Raw genomic sequence first — 16,710 nt, 5'->3', positions numbered from 1 at the left:
AGCACAGTGCACAGCCAGGACAGACCCTGCCCTTGTTTTGAGATCTCTGAGAATCTGAAACATCTTAAACAGCTGCTTTTTGTCTGGGAGCTGATCTCCTCTGAACGGTGGTACACATGGCTTGACCACGTGTATTGGATAAAACTGTATCAGTATCAGCTGCCCTTGAGGCCTCTCATCTGCCTGTTTCTTGTAGTATAAGCATCTCAAAACTGCACAGAAAACTCTGCAAATTGGGTTTAATACTCAAGAGATATAGTCTGCCCTCATCACTTACTAGAAGGGCTCTTCCAAGAAGGGTTGAGATTACTTTTGCTGCTTATCTGGCGTTGGAGCCAAACATGCAGCCACAAGGAACCGCACCAGTGGCTCAATATCATGACCTAAGTATTTCACTGATGTGATGCTAGTCGCAATTTGTACCTCACACTAGCATAACACTGCCTGTGTGGTTTACCAGTAGTAGTTTTATTTTAGTGGTGAAATGGGATGAGTATGTCAGGGAGCACAAGAATGCAGATATCAACTAGCCTAAGTGTTGAAGTATAGCTGGGAATAACATGTTACTCAGAGACTGTGTGTGCGGTGTTGCATTAAGAGGGTAGAATCCTTTGGAGCTAGGAACTACATGAAAAAAATTATTGTACCTCAGTCTATAATTCAAAAGAAATTGCTAGAGAGAATAATTGAGGAGAGGGGCCTCTGGGTCTAGCTGTACAGCCCTTTTGGAACAGACAGATGTATTTTTATCATAAAAATGTTTTTTATAAGTGAAGTTTTCATATCAACAATGAAAACATTTATAAGGAAAATACCAGTGCTAGTCAAAGTAAAAACCATACTACCATGCCTTAAGCAGATTTCCCTTCAGACAGTTTTAGGTTCATAGTTCAAGCATCATGTTGTGGCAATTACAGGACCTCTGGTGGAGCTTGCATATACCAAAGTCTGAGAACAAGTATACAAATAGAGGGGCTCCTTTGTCTCCCCAGGCAGTGCCTGTTGTGTGAGTGGCTGAAAATAAAGCAGGGCAAATTTTAGTCAGAACTGTGTGCCTGAAACTCGGTTGCTGCAGTGTTATACAGCACTCTGGGGAGAACAGGGGCCATAGCTGGGCTTCTGCTGCTGTGTTTAATGATACTCTGTGAATGCTGGATACACTTGTGGTATCATCTTGGGCATGAGTTATTGTGACAGGAGGGACACATCAGAGAGGGTCTAGCTGCTAGTCTGGGAAACACTGACCTAGCAGTTTTATTCCCTACATGGTCTGGTTAAACTGGTTTAAAGATAAGGCCAGTGATGTCTGTAGCTATGTGGAAATGAAGGGGGGTTGGGGTGGAAGAGAGGAGAATGGAGAAAAAGAAGAAAAAGATAATAGAAACTGTGAGACATGGTAATTGCAACCAGGGGAATGTAGAGCAGTGAGACCACATAGAAGAACCAGGGAAGAGGGAAGAAGAAGCAAGAGGGGAGCAAAAAGATAGGAAGGGAGAAGAGGACAATCCCCTGGTGAAGCTGCGTGACTGTGGTACTTGGCCAGTCAGGACATTCTTTCTTTTTAAACACCTCAGTGAACTGTCAGGCAGAGAGCTGAGTTTTAGCAAGCAACAATGGATACGGAAAAAAAGAAACAAAATAAAAAGGAATAGGGGAGAGGGGAAATGTGAAGAAGGAATATGATAGTATACGGAATAACAGAGTGACATGGAAAAGTGAAGTAAAGAGCTGAAGGGGAAGAAAAAAATTGATCTGGCACCAGGTGCTCAGCTGGCAGAGGATCTACAAAGCCCATAGAAGATGAAGGATAAGATTCAGTGCAACCACTAGCAGGCAGTAAAAATTAGTATTTCTTTTTTGCTAGGTGCTGCTTAGGGCATGATTAGTAAATAGGAAACAGCAGGCACAGACTTGTGTGGATCTTCATCAGAGCTTTAGTACATATTGGAACGTGCAAATTGATACCCTTTAATTGTAGCAAAGTCTTCTGGAGGTGCAGGTAGATGAGGTCAATACAGATAGCGGCAGGTGGGCAGAGAGGGAAGCGGATTTAGTTTCATGGGGAAGAAAGGAGGCAGAAGAAAACCTGTTCTAGAGCTTATGGAGAATCTATATGGGAATTAACTGAGCATGAAGTATTCCTTGGCTCCCGTGTAGTGCACCCCCATATGAAGGGACACTAAGCAGTAGTACTGTTGTGTGGATTTGCGTGGACTCCTCAAAGCGTGGTTGCATCGAATATGTCAGCCAGTATTTTTAAAGAGCAAGTTCTAAATCTATAACTTAGGGATCGAAAAGAAGGAGGTCATACTTTCGGGAACAGCAAACTTCCAGCAGGTCCTCCTAGCACGCATTCGGGGGTCTCAAGGCCGGCGAGGGAACCGCGGCTATTCCGGCCCGCTCGGCCGTGCTGCCCCGGAGATGCTGAGCATCGCCCCGCGGGCGGAGGAGGGGCAGGGCCAGCCCAGCCCGCCCACTGAACGCAGCGCGCCGCGGTCCTGCCCGACCCGGCTGCTCCGCGGCCGCTCCCAGCGCGGGGTGCAGCGCCCGTGTCTAGAAAGCGCTTCCCTGCTGCCGTCTGCAGAAATCGATACGATTTTTTTATTATTATTATTATCATTATTTTCCGATCTAACGCGTCCTTGTCGCCGCAGCCTCCCCATCCCGCCGGCGGCACGGCCGCACGCTGAGCACCGGCCGGGAGCGAGGTGTTCCCGTTTACCTGGCAGGTGTCTGTCGGCTGCGCTACGCCCGGGCGGCGGCGAGCCCGGAGATGCACAGAGGAGGGGGCGAAGTTGGGCCGCCCCGAGCCCTGCGCTGAGGCCAGGGCAGGGGCTGGGGCCGGCGGCCCCGAGCACCGACCGGGGAGGGAGGGTGTGGAGGACACTGTGGCTGTGCCCCCGCCGCCCGGGGAGCGAGGGGAGTACCCGCCGACCGTCCTGGCAGCCGCCTCCTAAAACTGAAGCTCCGGAGGGGAGGAGGATCCGCGGCGCAGGGCGCAGCGGGGGAGGCGGCTCCCGCAGCCCCGTGGCACATCGCCGGCTGGAGGCGGCGGGATGCTGCTGCGGGGCTGCGCTCCGCGAGCGTGCCTTAGGTGGGGGGAGCAGAGCAGCCCTCCGTGCCGCCGTGATGGTGCATTTTTCTCCGGCTCCGTCGCGGGGATGGTGGGATGTTGCTGCAGCCCGAGGAGACCTTGGCCGCTGCCTGCCGAGGCTGGGCAAGATCTCCCTCTCTCTCTCTTCTCCCTGCTTTCCCCGCCGTGTTCGTTTCTTACACTCTTCACCTCGCCGGCCCCGTGCCCGCTCCAGACCCCCCAAGCCGCGATGGTGTTTTATTTCCCTAACGTCGCATCCGCGCGTGATTAAACACACCCGCGTGAGCGGCCGGCAACTTCGGCTGCGCCCGGGCGTGTGCGGCGGGGTTGTCACGGCTCTGGCATGCCCGTGCTCCCGGGCGAGCCCTGCCACCTGCAGCTCGGCGCCGGGCGCGGAGAAGCGCGGCGCTGCTGCCCGGCCCGCCACCCGTCGGGGCTGCCCCGTATCTCCGCAGCCGGCGGGGCAGGACGGTGCGCCGGTGTCCCCGTGCCCAAGAGGGGTGGGGTGCGGGCCGCGCTACCCCCGACCCCCTCTCGCCTGTCTCCCCCCTCTCCCCGCGCTGCCCCGGGCGCTGCCGCGGGGGCGCAGCGGCCCCGCCCGCCGGGCCCCGCATCCCGCGCGGCCAATGGGGGCGGCGCGGCGGCGGCACGTGACGCGGCGGGCCGGGACCTGCTGCTTCCCCCGCGCAGAGGGATGCGGGCGGCAGAGCGGGGCAGGCGGCGGCGGCGGCGGCTGCGCGGCGGCGGCCCCTCCGCGCCCTCCCCGCTCCCCGCCGCCCGGCCCCTATGGCAGCCGCTCCCCGCCCCGCCGCCGCCCGCACCCCCGCGCCGCCCCGCCGGGCTCCGCCGCTCGCCCCAGCGTAGCGCCCGGCCGCCGCTCGCCGACCCGCTGCCGCCGCCGGCCGGGGCCCCAGGATGCCCAGCGGCCCCGCCGCCCGTCCCTGCCGCCCGCCGCGCCGCCCGGGGGGCACGCCGCCGCCGCCGGAGAGTTGAGTTAGGAAGTCATGGTGCCCTGGGAGCCCTCCCCGCCCCGGCAGTGCGGCGGCGGCTGGACGCTCTGCGACTGCTGCTGCTGGCTGCTGCTGCCCGCCGTGCTGCTCGTCCTCGCCCGCCCCGACAAGCTGGCGGCCTTCCCTACCTCCTTAAGCGACTGCCAGACGCCCACCGGCTGGAACTGCTCCGGTAAGCACCGGAGCACCCCGCGCCCGGCCCCGCAGCGAGCGTCCCGGCAGCCGCGCCGGGCGCTCGGAGTTGCGCCGGCGAGCCCGGGGTGGGAGCCAACTTCAGCGGGTGATGATGTCGCGTCCCGTTGCGTACAGGGGAATAGCGAAGACGAAAAGTTCCGGGTGTCGGGGCTCGCCGCCGTTCCCGGTGCAACCGCAGACCCGGGGCTCCGCTTTTTCTCGCTCCGCGGCGCCGGGCGCGACAAGCCGCGCCCTCCGCCGGTGCGCAGCGCCGCGGCTGCGGGCGGCTCCCCGGACACAGAGACAGAGAGCTCCGGCTCCGCTGGAGCGCGGCTCTGCGCTGAAACGGGGCACCCCAGCGTGTAACTGCGGGAGTGGGGCGCGGGGAAATGGGGCCCCGTGTGCGCATCCTGCGGGCGGCTGTTCCCGTGCGCACGAACGGAGAGCAGGTCGGGGGATGGACACCGCGACACTGGGAACCCACTGCCTGTTCCTTAAAGTCGGGCTGACCTTTATAATGAGTTTCCTATATAGGTCAGCAGCCGGTCCTTCTCCGATACACCGAATAATTGGGAAATTAGATTGTAGTAGCCTTTTTCGGGAAAGAGTGTTATTTGGGGTACTCTGTGCATCGTATATAATGTGTTAGATCGGAGGGAATTTGCACTGTGAGCTCTTCATTTTAAACATGTAGTGATATGGTTAAGAGCACTCGGATGTTTTTTAAAAAACTCAATGGATTCAGATCTTAATGGGTTTGGAGTTTGATATAGCTGTTTTGTTTAATACCTTGCTGCACACTGTTGGAGTGGGAAGTCAGCAAGCAAAATCTGAGATTCATGCTTGTATTCGTGAACTGAATCTTCAGTCAGATCTGTTGGTTTTTCCTGGAGAAAATGAAGGCAAAGAGCTAGGTTCACTCAGCGGCTTGTGGGGAACCTGGCACTTCTCCTGTTAACTTAGAGGTCATCAATCTTCATTGGAATCAGGCAGACCATCACGGAAAACACACAACCTGTTTGTCTTTATTATTGGGGGCTTTGTTGTGTCACGGGCTGGAGAAATTCCAATTTGGACTTTTGTCCAGCAGATTTGTGATCGGATGGGGATAAGTTGATGACATTTCCAACCTAGAGCCATGAAATAGTATAATTACCGGGTGACTTTTGAAGAAACCAAGTCTCTGAAATAGAAAAAGAAAAAAAAAAAAAAAAGTGTGTGAGGTACTGGGGAATAAGGACTGAGAGAAACACTGAGGGAGAAATAAGAGAAAAAGTGAAAAACTGAGGACAGGGAAGGACAAAATAAAATCTGGACTCTGTAATTTCATCAACAAGGTTATTGTGCTGTGTGCATTAAAATGCAATCATCCCATATTATTCCTCTTGCTAGACCAAAGCTGACTTTTTTTTTTTTTTCCCCTCTTTACATTTGAGGTTACGATGACAGAGAAAATGATCTCTTTCTCTGCGACACCAATACCTGTAAATTTGATGGGGAGTGTTTAAGGATTGGAGACAGTGTGACTTGTGTCTGTCAGTTCAAGGTAAGAAGATTGATATTTCGTTCTCTAATTCGCTAATGAGAATACAAATCAAGGATCTCCCTTTATTACCTATCACTTGGCAATTTATTTCTCTATGTGCAGAGAAGTTAGAGGGAAAACCTGGCAGCGTGTATAAAATGCTGGCAGGAGAACCAACTGGTGTCAAGAAGACGTAAGTTTCTCTTGGAAAACGCAGATGCTGTGGCTTTAAATGTCCCTTCGGGTCTGCAGTTTCAGGTTGTGCATTTCTGATTTCTCGTCTCTACCCTTTTAACAAGGATTTAGAGTCCTTTCTAAATTCATTTCTGATACAGATCATGGCTTATTGTATTCGGAGTTCTGATCTAGTTAAAGAAATGGATCTGTAATGTGCTTATGCAATATTTTCAGGAAGGGCTGCATAGTGACAATGCTTCTGCCTGTTTATCTGCCCAGCTGATCAGATTAAGGAGCAATCCCTCTGTTCCAAAATGATGAACTTCCTTTAGGTTTTATATAGTTTTAGGAGAGCTATTACTGAGCAGTAGGGATTTTTCCTTCTAGTTCTTCTCTCTTCCTCTCATAGCTACGTCTAAACCTGAGGCGTTCTTAAAGTCAGACTATTTCATTATGAAGGATTCCACTTAATATGTTTTAGCCAACTCTCAAAACAGCTGGGCTTTAAACAATGACCTGAATAAACGCTGAACAAATTAAAGGAGTTTTAAGCATGTACCAGCACAGGGTTGTATGTTTGTTTATGCCCCAGTGGTCTTTTGCATTTTAATGTGGATTTGTGAAGTTGTGAAACTTATAATGCTGATTTGAGTATTTACAGTAGAGCAGGCCAAAGAGTGCACAGTTCAAGATCGTGCACATCTGTAATGATTATGTTAATATTGAGCTTTGATAGACTATTCACTTTGAAGCATGACATGTACTGTGTATATTTCTAGAGCCAAATATGTCTTCAGAGAAAAATCCCAAGTGATAAATTCCTTTAAAACAAAGAAGGATTTTTCTCTAATAAGAGCAAAACAGTTGTTTTCTGAAGCACTTGTGTTTTCCATGTGGGGAGAAAATTCTTATTGACCATGGGAGGTTTTTATTCTGTTTGGAGTTTGCATGCAGTTAGAGATTCAATGTGAGAATGCTGTTGTGAGCATTTGCCTTGGCTCAGCATGTGCAGTGAACTAAGGGTTGCTCTATTTTCTCTTTCTAAGAAAAATCTGTAAGGCAGTGAGATGCCTGTGGCTTGTCCCATTGCTTGGTGGTAAGCGAGGACAGATGTTGTGCCATGAGCATCGCTGACTTGGAGCAGCTGCTGAGAGTTATCGGGGCTTGTCTTTGGTCCCGGTTTGGTGTTACCATTTGGCATAAAGCAGTGGACTCATAGCCTGGAAGGAGTGAACTCAGAGTGTCCTTCCTGTTGGCATGGAAGAAGGCACTGGAAGCACTGTTTTCCCAAGGCAAGGTGCTGGTCCCTGGTGATTTTGGATAAATGAAGCTAAGTAAAACCTCTCTGGGCTGTGTCATCTCCTCTTTAAGAGGTGAACACTATAGGTCTCCTGAGTTGAGCAGTTCTATAGGGAGGAGTTGAAACCAATTTCAGGAAATCAGATAATCAGTGTATGAATATGTTAAAAAGATCAAAAGACTGAGTTGGGCCTGCCTGATCACTAGAAAATGGGTTGAAATCAACCGTAATCTTTGGTTCCAGTGGCCTTTGGATCAGGCCCTGTGAACACTTGATGCTCTTTGTCTTGATATGAGCCCTCTGTGGAGCCGCAGGGCTGACTGTGACCTTGGAGGGCAAATTACCTGTGGCTGATCCTGTGCCAGCGCTGCGAAGGACGATGTGGTGCGGGGGGCTTCTGTAGTCGAACGCGAGTGCTTTGATACAGGCAGAGCTTGGGGGGATGTTAGCTTCTCTTGTAACATCAGTGGACAACGTGACAAGCCAGAAAGATATGCCACCCGAGTAGAAAATTAATTTGTAGCACAGTGTCTGAGGCTGGTTAAGTAAGGCAGAGCTGGCCAGGTAATTTATGTCACAAGTAAGGGGGTCCTCCATCAGAACTCAAGTCCCCATTTCAGTGACAACTCTTTGGGGTGATAGTGAACAAATCAAGAGCAGGATCCTCATCGTTATAACTATGTTTTATGTTTTCTTCAGAATTTGCCAGGGACTTTAACTGCAGCTTGAGAGAATAGAGAAGGATGAAAAGCTAATTTTGCCTCCGTACTGATGAAGAGTCCTGGGCTGGTGAAGGCAAAAATGGATAGCAGGGCTGCTGCAATCTTGATTCGGGCTTTTTCAGACCAGAATCACAGATGCATCATGTCTGTCCAAGTGGAGTTAAAATCAATTTATTTTTATTTGAAAGGCTGAATACGATCAGACTGCTATGGAACACCTGAGTTAGGCTTCCATCCCTCGAGAGCCAGCAGGCATGTACTGAGAAAGTGGTTCATATCAGCTGGTTTTCTTGTCGTAGTCTACTGTCTCAGAATGAGACATGTATTGAATCTGAAAACAACATGTTGCACTCTGGTCAGGAAATTCAGACCTGTCCCCAACTCAAGGCAAGCACAGCACAGACCTTGGTGCTGGCAGGGAGGGAAGGCACTGGGACAGTGCTGGCTCCAGCAGTGGGGCTGAGCATAGGGGAAGTCACCACCTCTTCCTTTCCTCGGACTCAGCATGTCCAACAGAAGGGGTAGAGCTGTGCCAGCAGGCGTGTGGTTGGAGACATGGCTTGCTGGGGTCTGCACCTGTCTGCCCAAAGCCATGGGTCTGGTAGCCCGGGCTCTCTCCCCTCTTATATTTCATGAACATATCAAAAAATATACCAGGGTATTTCCATCAGTGTCTTTTCTCTTTAGCCACCAGGACTGTGGACAGTCACTGTTTTTTATGTGAGTAAGGAGTCCTTTTTTTCATGCATGTTGAATCTCTCATGCATGTTGAATGTGTTCAGTGTTTATGGAGCTGGAACATCACCTGTCCAGCTTGCAGCTTTGTTGTATTTCTGGAATATATTTTTGTGCTACTTGGTTCCAGATGTAGGTGCCATTTTAGGGGTAGTTAATCCAGGAGAGCGTAAGGAGGTCAAACTTTTAACAGCATTACCAGGAGGAGGAGCTATACAGGTTACCCTTTTCTTTAAAAAACAAACCACCTACTTTCAGTGCCCAGCACTGACCCAAACACTTGCAAAGCTGGTTTGTCTCTGGCTGTGACAGTGGGCACTTGAGGCTGCAAGTGCTGAGGAAGGCAGCCTTTGACTGACACTTGATGTATTGGTTGCATCCATTTCCCTGTTTTACAACTGTATTTTAACAACTTACATGTATGAGAGAGAAGTGGGCAGTGTGGCACTATGCTGCGAGGTTTAGTGAGAGTTTTGACGTGGATTTTCCTGAGTGCTCCATCAGTCCTTATTTGGGGCATGAAGAATCATTCCTACATCCAGGGCTTAGTCTATTGAGCCCTAAACTAATGGCAGTTCCCAGACTGAGGAAACTGACTTTCAACATCTGATATTCTCCAGTAACAGCAAGAAGTATTTTATGACGGTGAAGAGCTGCGAGTTCAGGATTCAGCACGGTCAAGTGTAAGAGTCTAGCTCTGGTGGGTTGGGAACAACCTGGTGACTAACATCACAACCTTCTCATCAGTGGTCTTGTCTTCTTTCCTGGGTAACTTCCACTACAGTTTCCAGCTCAAAGCCAAGGCAGGATGCATCTGGGAAGATACCATTTCCTTTGTTCCTTGTGGCTCTCACCTTTTTCATCTGAATGCTAGTTTGTCAAAGGTGGTGGTGGGAAGAGTGAGCGAAGAGTGAGCAGCAGATGAAGAAATACACCTTTGACCAGCACAGTTGGATAAAGAACAGGCTTCATCACCTGTACTCACCATGGAGTATACTCTACCTCCACTGGCCAAAGCCAAGCCTGAGTCCGGCAGAAGCCATAGGAGAGATGGGAAAGTTTCTCCCAGGAGAGTTGATACTTCCTGGACTCCTGGTGTCTCTCAATTACATTTTAAAATTGCCAAGCTTTAGAATAAGTTCCAGCCTAGCTCATAGCACCCCTTTCTGTGGATCAGGGCTTCACCACTGATGAAGGGCCATCTGGCCTTTCAGATCTGCAGCTGAGTCAGTGTGAAAGATCGTCCCTTGCTCTGGGTGAAATCAGTGGAGAAGTTGCCCCTGTTTCTTTATTTTTTGGGCAAAGAACCCAACATTGTTTCTACATGTAACAAAGCCTGTTGAGATACTTCAGGCCAAATTCCACACAAATCCGTAGGTGACAAGCAGATAGTGCATCCAAAGCAAGCACAATTTGATGCTTCATGCTTAAAAAAATGTGCACGATTGTGTTAATTGTCCTGGTTATGTATTCCAGATCAGCCTCCAGCAATTGCTGTTGAGCTTCTGGATGAAGTTGGCATTTTATGCTTGAAACATTGCTCAGATTTGGAACATAATGGTAAAAATAGCTTAGAAACACTTTTAATCAACTGTTCGAAATCTCTACAAGGAGGAACCCTTTGTTAAGAGCAGGAAGAGAGAATTTTTAGTATTGTGGCTGCTGGCTTTCTTCTTTATTCCAAGGGAAGAAGGTGCTGGGGGTGGGCAGCAGATTGGGAAGATTTAAGAGAATACAATGCAAAAGGAAAATGTCATTTGTTTTGGCCCAATCAAAATGTCACTCTGACCGGCTATGAATAATTTCTTGGCAGCTGTTTTGCGTGGAGGCCTGCAATTAATGCAATCTATGCAATTGTTTGTGTTAATCACTTCTGTAGTCATTCAGTTCAAAGCATTTTTGATGTTAATATCCCTGAAATTTCTGTTCTACCTTTTACATTGTACCCGACAAACACACCTCAGATACTTTGTGGCATAGTACAGCTAAGTAGCATGTATGATTTCTTTTAAATTTTTATTCGGATTTGGGTAGAGGTGAGCATTCGTAAATAATAATTGTGATAATTCCATTTGTTCTAATTAAACAATGAGGCATACCAGGAGTACGGTAATCACGAGATAATCATATCCCTGGTATAATTACCACGTACAGGGCACATCCAAGTATTTCTAAGCCACTGAGTGTGATTATCTTATGATAACTGCACCCGGTAGGTTGCCCAATTTTTAATATAAAAAGAAATTATTACTTTTTTTAAAATGAAAAAGAGAGGACAAAGCTGTCTCTCAGTGGTAGAGGGAACCAAGAAGATAGTTTGCAGAGCTCAGCAGGACTTTGAGCCAAGGGAGGGATGTGTGGTGTGAGAAACTTCTGCTCTGAGCTCGCTGCAGTGCTGCCACTCCTTCCCACTGGCCACCGTGGGGAGAGCTTGGACCTTTGTGGAGCATCCCAGCCACAGCTCGCTGGGAACAGAAATGTCTCGGCAGAAAGAGGGATGGATTTTGGTCGTAGGTGTCTCGGAAATAGTTTCCCTCTGTCCAGTTAGTTCTAATTATAGATAAGTACTTAAATAGTCACAGATGCACAGGTGGACACTTGCGTGTGTGTAAACAGCCGTCTCCGTGGCAGTGAGGGTGTGTGTGTGCAGGAAGAGGGAAAAGTGAGCCTGTTCCTTACAGTTTGTCTGTAGCCAAATTCAATGGAAAAACATGAGCTGCCATTGCAGATGCAAAGAGCCCTTTGCCTTGCCAATGTTCCATCCCCAGGAAAGCCCCCTGCTCATTCTGGCAGGAAGGGGCCTCTCTGGGGCACTTATTGACCACTTTGCCCACTCAGATTACCTTTTCCCTCGCCTGTTCAAGTCTGATTTGTCCTTTTAAAAATCCCCCCTCCCTCTCCTCTGGCAGCTATAAAGGTGAAGAGAGGAGGGTCAGTGTCTCCCTCTCTGTTGTTTTCTTAGGGTTTCAATACTGGAAGGGTGTGTGGGGAGGAGAGGCGGTGGGCACCCAAATGGGTGCTGTGCCACCTGCTCGTGTGCCTAACGCTGCTGCTCTGTGTCCCTTCCCACCAGTGTAACAATGACTACGTGCCCGTGTGCGGCTCCAACGGTGACACCTACCAGAACGAATGCTACTTGAAACAGGCTGCCTGCAAGCAGCAGAGCGAGATACTCCTCGTGTCCGAAGGGTCATGTGCGACGGGTACGTACAACGCGCTCCAGGCTGCCCATGGACCCCGCTGTGCCCCCGAGTAAAATAACCTCTGGACGGCAAAAGCCATTTGGATTCCTGCTTTGAGTCCATTACGGGTTAATTCTTTGCAATCTTGGGTATGATAACTTCGTATAGGCTCAGGATGGATGATACACTACACCAGTGCCGCTGTTTTGAAGAGTTCAGCGCACAAGTTGATTTGTTGTCTTTTTTTAATATGTATCTTGTGCTCCTGATCATCCTATGCCCTGTGTAGACTTCTGAGTTGTTACAACAAGTTACTGGAAGCGGATTAAGTGAGCAGATGTCTGATAAATGGGCATCTGGATTACCACAAACCTCTCCTTAATCTGGAGAGAGAGAACTGGAGCATTATTGCCTGCAATCCAGTTTCTTAGGTTTTTCCTTATCCTTGTAGGTCCAGATTCCCAGCTTTTATGATTCAACAGACAGGTTGTAATGAGTCATACCAATTTACACTAGCTGATGATTTGGTCCAAAACGCACTTAATGAACAGGTCTGTGCAACAGGTGTTTTGTTCTGGACTCGTGAAAACTGACTGGCATGTGAGATACCTTTGCTTCACTCTGAGCATCATGACCTGTTTATATCTCTGCTTTTATGAAACAGCTAGAAAGGTGAATGAGCAAAACCTGTCAGGAAAACTGAGTTGCTTATGTGCAGGAGTTCTTGATGTTTTTCTTTCGTGTTCAGTATCTGCTAGAGGTGGGCAGTGAAGTTAACTTGAAAAGAGCAGGAGGAGTAAGTCTTTGTTCTTGAGAGAGTTCTTTAAACTTAAAGCAGAATTTTTCCTTGGCTGAGGATGGAGGAGTCAATAAAAAGTACATTAGACAAACTTTTTTCAGTGCTGTAATTTTGTGTTTCATACACCTGAGAGAAAATAAACTTCTTCCCCTTGAAATGCTGTTCTCCTCTGAAGCTGTTACCTGACAATTTTCCAGAAGAAAAAAACATATGCTGCAATTTTTTTGTCTACAAATTGGTATTAAATGGAGCTCAGGCTGACAAAGCCTACTGTGGTGTAGGATTTGTTCAACTTAGTAAATTCTCTCAGCACAGCAACTGGTCTTTTTTTGGTTCAAAGTTTCAGATTAAAGGGATAATTTCAGTGCATTGCTACAACTTTGCTAACACTTGCTTGCCTACTGGCAATGACTGTGTTGGAAGCATTCTCTTTGAAACATATTGCGAATTTCAGAAACAGAGAAGGGATAAAAAAAAAAAAAAAAGGAGGGTTTTCTAAAGTCTTGATCAAGGTCTTTGGCCTCTTTTCTTTCTCCCAAGGAGGAGGCTTAATGGAGAAGGGAGCAGCCATGTGCTAATTTTCCCTATGGGATGGGGCAGAGAGTTGGTGCTCAAGTAACCCCAGCAGAGTCCTGGGCTTCTGGGAGAACTGGCATTGAGCAACCCTCCTGAGGGATCTGGGCACTGAAGGGTAGAGCAGGAGAGAGAGACAAAAGGTCTTTTCCCTCCAAAGAGACAGATAATGCGGTAGCTCAGTGTGGGAGGCAGGTGATAGCAGGCATTCATTTCTTCTTCTGTGCTGGGCAGACTTGGCACACCTGTAAAAGCAGTGCTTCCCAGACCCAGGAGGGCACTCTAGTGAAGACATCTTTCTTTCCTCTTTCCTCAGTAGGTCATTTGGGAAAGAGCATCAGGACAAAAGATGAAATCGGGAAGATTCAGGACATGGTCACAGAGAAAAAATTTCTATTTCCTTTTTCAGCCACCTTTTGCATCTGTCCTATGCAGCCTTGCTGTATAAGTCTACCATTTTAAGGAGTTCTTGCAACCAATTATTTAAACAAAGATTTTTCTTTTTTAATTTTGAGCAGTGATGGCATGTACAAGCCAGTTCAGATCCACGAGACCTTGCTGTCAGTAAATGAGATCTAAGAGTTCATAGGGTAATTGGATCCTAAAGCAGCCTTTCCAAACTCTTTCTATTAATCTTGATGCTGGTAAATGCATGTTCCACTAAGGGGGAGGATAGCATGGCAACCTCACTCCCTTCCCTACAGAAGAAACTCCTCTTATGCATTATTTTTGGTAACCCTACATGTGTGTATTTCTATACTTTGCCTTGCTTAGGAAGTTTCTTAATGAAGCTCTGGGTTTGGCAGTTTTATGATGTTGCACTTTCTAAATTTGTGACTCTCATCGTTCCAGCCAACAAAATGTTGATAAGAGGAAAAATAATGTTGAAACTCAGCAACAACCTTGAGAAAAATGGCATTTTAATAATTTATCTGAAGAGTTTGAATAATAGTCATTTAATGGTTTATTCCAGCTAGTTATGATCTGATGAGATGTCACTGTTTTGCAAAGATAATGACATGAAAATACAATTGGTCTGTCCTCAAACAAATGGGGTTTAAAATTTCTCCTTGGTGCTGAGGACTTAGTAGTGACCAAGTGAAGTAACTTTGCCCAGCTGTTGGGAACAAAGCTTCATCTGTCTTAGTACAACAAAACGAGGCAGAGACTTATGAGGGCGTTGCAGCATTCCATGGCTTATGTTATTTTCGTCTGATATAGAGACTTCAGAAAAAAAAAAAAATGGAGACATGAAAAAGATGGCTTGAGTTAGCTACATTCAGATTAGATCTCTATAATTTTCTCAGGGATGACATCAAAAGTAAGGTATGCTGTAGCCCACTTAACTGAAGCCTTGCTTTGCATGCATGCGGGACATACTGTAGCACATGAATATAAATTTCTTTCTGTTTTTTTTCTCAGATGCCGGCTCAGGATCTGGGGATGGAGGTAAGAGCCGTATTTTAGTATCTCTGTGCTTCTGTGTACACACATTGTCTTTCACAATTTCAGATTTTAAGTGGATATGCTTTGCAATTTACTTGTCGCACTACATATTGTCTTTTGTTCAGCTCTTTCTTTGAAAAAAGTAGTATTTTGCATTTCAGTCAAGTTGGAATCTAATCATGACATGCTGTTTTCTAGGGAAATTCAGAAAGCTGTGTTACTTCTAATAGGACCTGGAATTATTCATAGGTTGTGCTAGGAGCTCTATCTCCATCTACTGTTACAGTTGCACTCATTTGTTTTATGTTTAGGGTAATATTTCTTTTGTTTTTAAAACATGAGCCAAACCCTTGGCTCCTCCTCACTGGAGGATTCAAGCCAAACATTTTGTGGCAACTGAGAGCATTCTTTCAAAGACATGAAGAAATGTCACAGGGAAAGAACAATGTGTTTTTATAAGGACAGCGACAGCAAAACAGAACGGAGAAATAGTCCAAGCCCTTTGTGGCATACAGAGGATACTGTAAAATGTAGGCAAACTAGCCTTTAATTGGGGGTTGTTGTTTGTTTTTTTGTTGGTGTGGTGTTTGTTTGGGTTTTTGTTGGTTTTGTTTGTTTGTTTTTATGTTTTTATTTCTTCACTGCAGTAATTAATGGATTTGATTGTTTGACAGCAATCCTTGGAAGTATAAGTGTTGGGTGTGGCTCATGCCCTGCCGTGGGGTTGGGAATGTGACTTCTGGGTGCTACTTGCTTGGTGAGGCTGGGGGTCAGGCTTCTCTGTGAGGGCCAGGGTTAGTTTGGATAGCTGTGGAAGGTTGTCCTTAAGAGTTACCCTCGTTTCTGCGCAAGCTCCTTAAGTAAGCTCTAGGACCCCAATGGCAGTGGAAGGGCAAGACCAGCACTGGGCTGGGATGCTGCTGGACTCCTCCAGCTGGGGCAGGCATCTGACCTGAGCCAGTTTCTGCTTAAGACACAGACAGCAGGTCTGGGCTCTTACCCAGTTTTATGGCTGGTCCTGATTGGATTCAGGTTTTTTAAACACAATCACGTTATTTGGCAAAATACCACCTGGTCCTTGTTTAATTTTGGTACCCGGTCTATTAGAGAGTGCCATGTGTACATAAAGTATTATTTTTACCTATGAAGTGGTCAACAACGTGAGCATGAGGCACCTGCAAGGGACCTGATTTTCAGATATTGGACTCAGACTGCTTTCTGGAAGTCAGGACACTTTAAAACGCTTCAGGTCTGCCTCACCAAAGACCACAACATAAAATACTGCTAATAATTTTCAAAAAACTTTTTCCAGCTACTCCTATTTTACTCTAAGGTCCTTTTAGGTTGTCTTTCTAAACCATTACACCAGAGAAATTCCTTATTCAGTGCTTATCAGAAATCTGCAGTTTGATTTATATGAATGACAGTGTTTTCATACTAAGGTCGCTTAAGTTTTTTAATGAAGCCATGCAAAACTGTTCATGCATGTACCAAGGACAATAGATAAGATTTCCAGTTTGTTTTATAACGTGAGATTAGCTCAGTTGGTTAGAGCATGGTGCTAGTAACACCAATATTGTAGGTTTGATCCCCATATGGGCCTTTCACTTAAGTGTTGGACCCAAGGATCCTTGTGGGTCCATTCCAATTCAGAATATTCTGTTAAATCTGTGTACTGAGAAGGTGGGAAAACAAACCTGACCACTTTCTGAAAGTAATGAATTCCATTCTCAAAAAGCATAGGAATTTAAAAGGAAGGTTTCCAAACAGTTTCGTTTTAGAAGCTAAGGTTGGCAGAATTCTGATGAGCAGAACAGGACCTGGGGTCTGACTGGGCAGGTAGTAAGGAAGCAGATTCCTGAAGGAGAAAGAACCAAGTTGGTACATGTGTTTAAAGGTCTACAAAGCTGCCTTGTATTATTCAAGATTTAGTAGGTAGCTATGGTGGTTCTTAAAGTACAAAAGTATATTTA

General features: G+C 47.2%; 1 protein-coding gene across 1 annotated transcript in view; it reads left to right on the top strand.

The window, feature by feature from the left end:
* Positions 1-3,837: 3,837 nt before the first annotated feature.
* The window catches only part of TMEFF2 (transmembrane protein with EGF like and two follistatin like domains 2), a 126,708-nt gene continuing 113,835 nt past the window's right edge, over positions 3,838-16,710 (top strand). Inside the window, exons 1-4 of the mRNA XM_050340121.1 lie at positions 3,838-4,276; positions 5,715-5,824; positions 11,811-11,940; positions 14,714-14,740. Of these exons, the coding sequence (XP_050196078.1) occupies positions 4,099-4,276; positions 5,715-5,824; positions 11,811-11,940; positions 14,714-14,740 (445 nt within the window). The 5' untranslated portion in view covers positions 3,838-4,098. The remainder of the gene's footprint in view (positions 4,277-5,714; positions 5,825-11,810; positions 11,941-14,713; positions 14,741-16,710) is intronic.

The sequence above is a fragment of the Myiozetetes cayanensis genome, unplaced genomic scaffold, assembly GCF_022539395.1.
Source record: "Myiozetetes cayanensis isolate MyiCay16 unplaced genomic scaffold, myiCay2020 scf9, whole genome shotgun sequence".
In the NCBI taxonomy this organism is placed as follows: domain Eukaryota; kingdom Metazoa; phylum Chordata; class Aves; order Passeriformes; family Tyrannidae; genus Myiozetetes; species Myiozetetes cayanensis.
The sequence above is the reverse complement of the archived record's forward strand: the minus strand, read 5'-3'. Positions and strand labels throughout refer to the sequence as shown.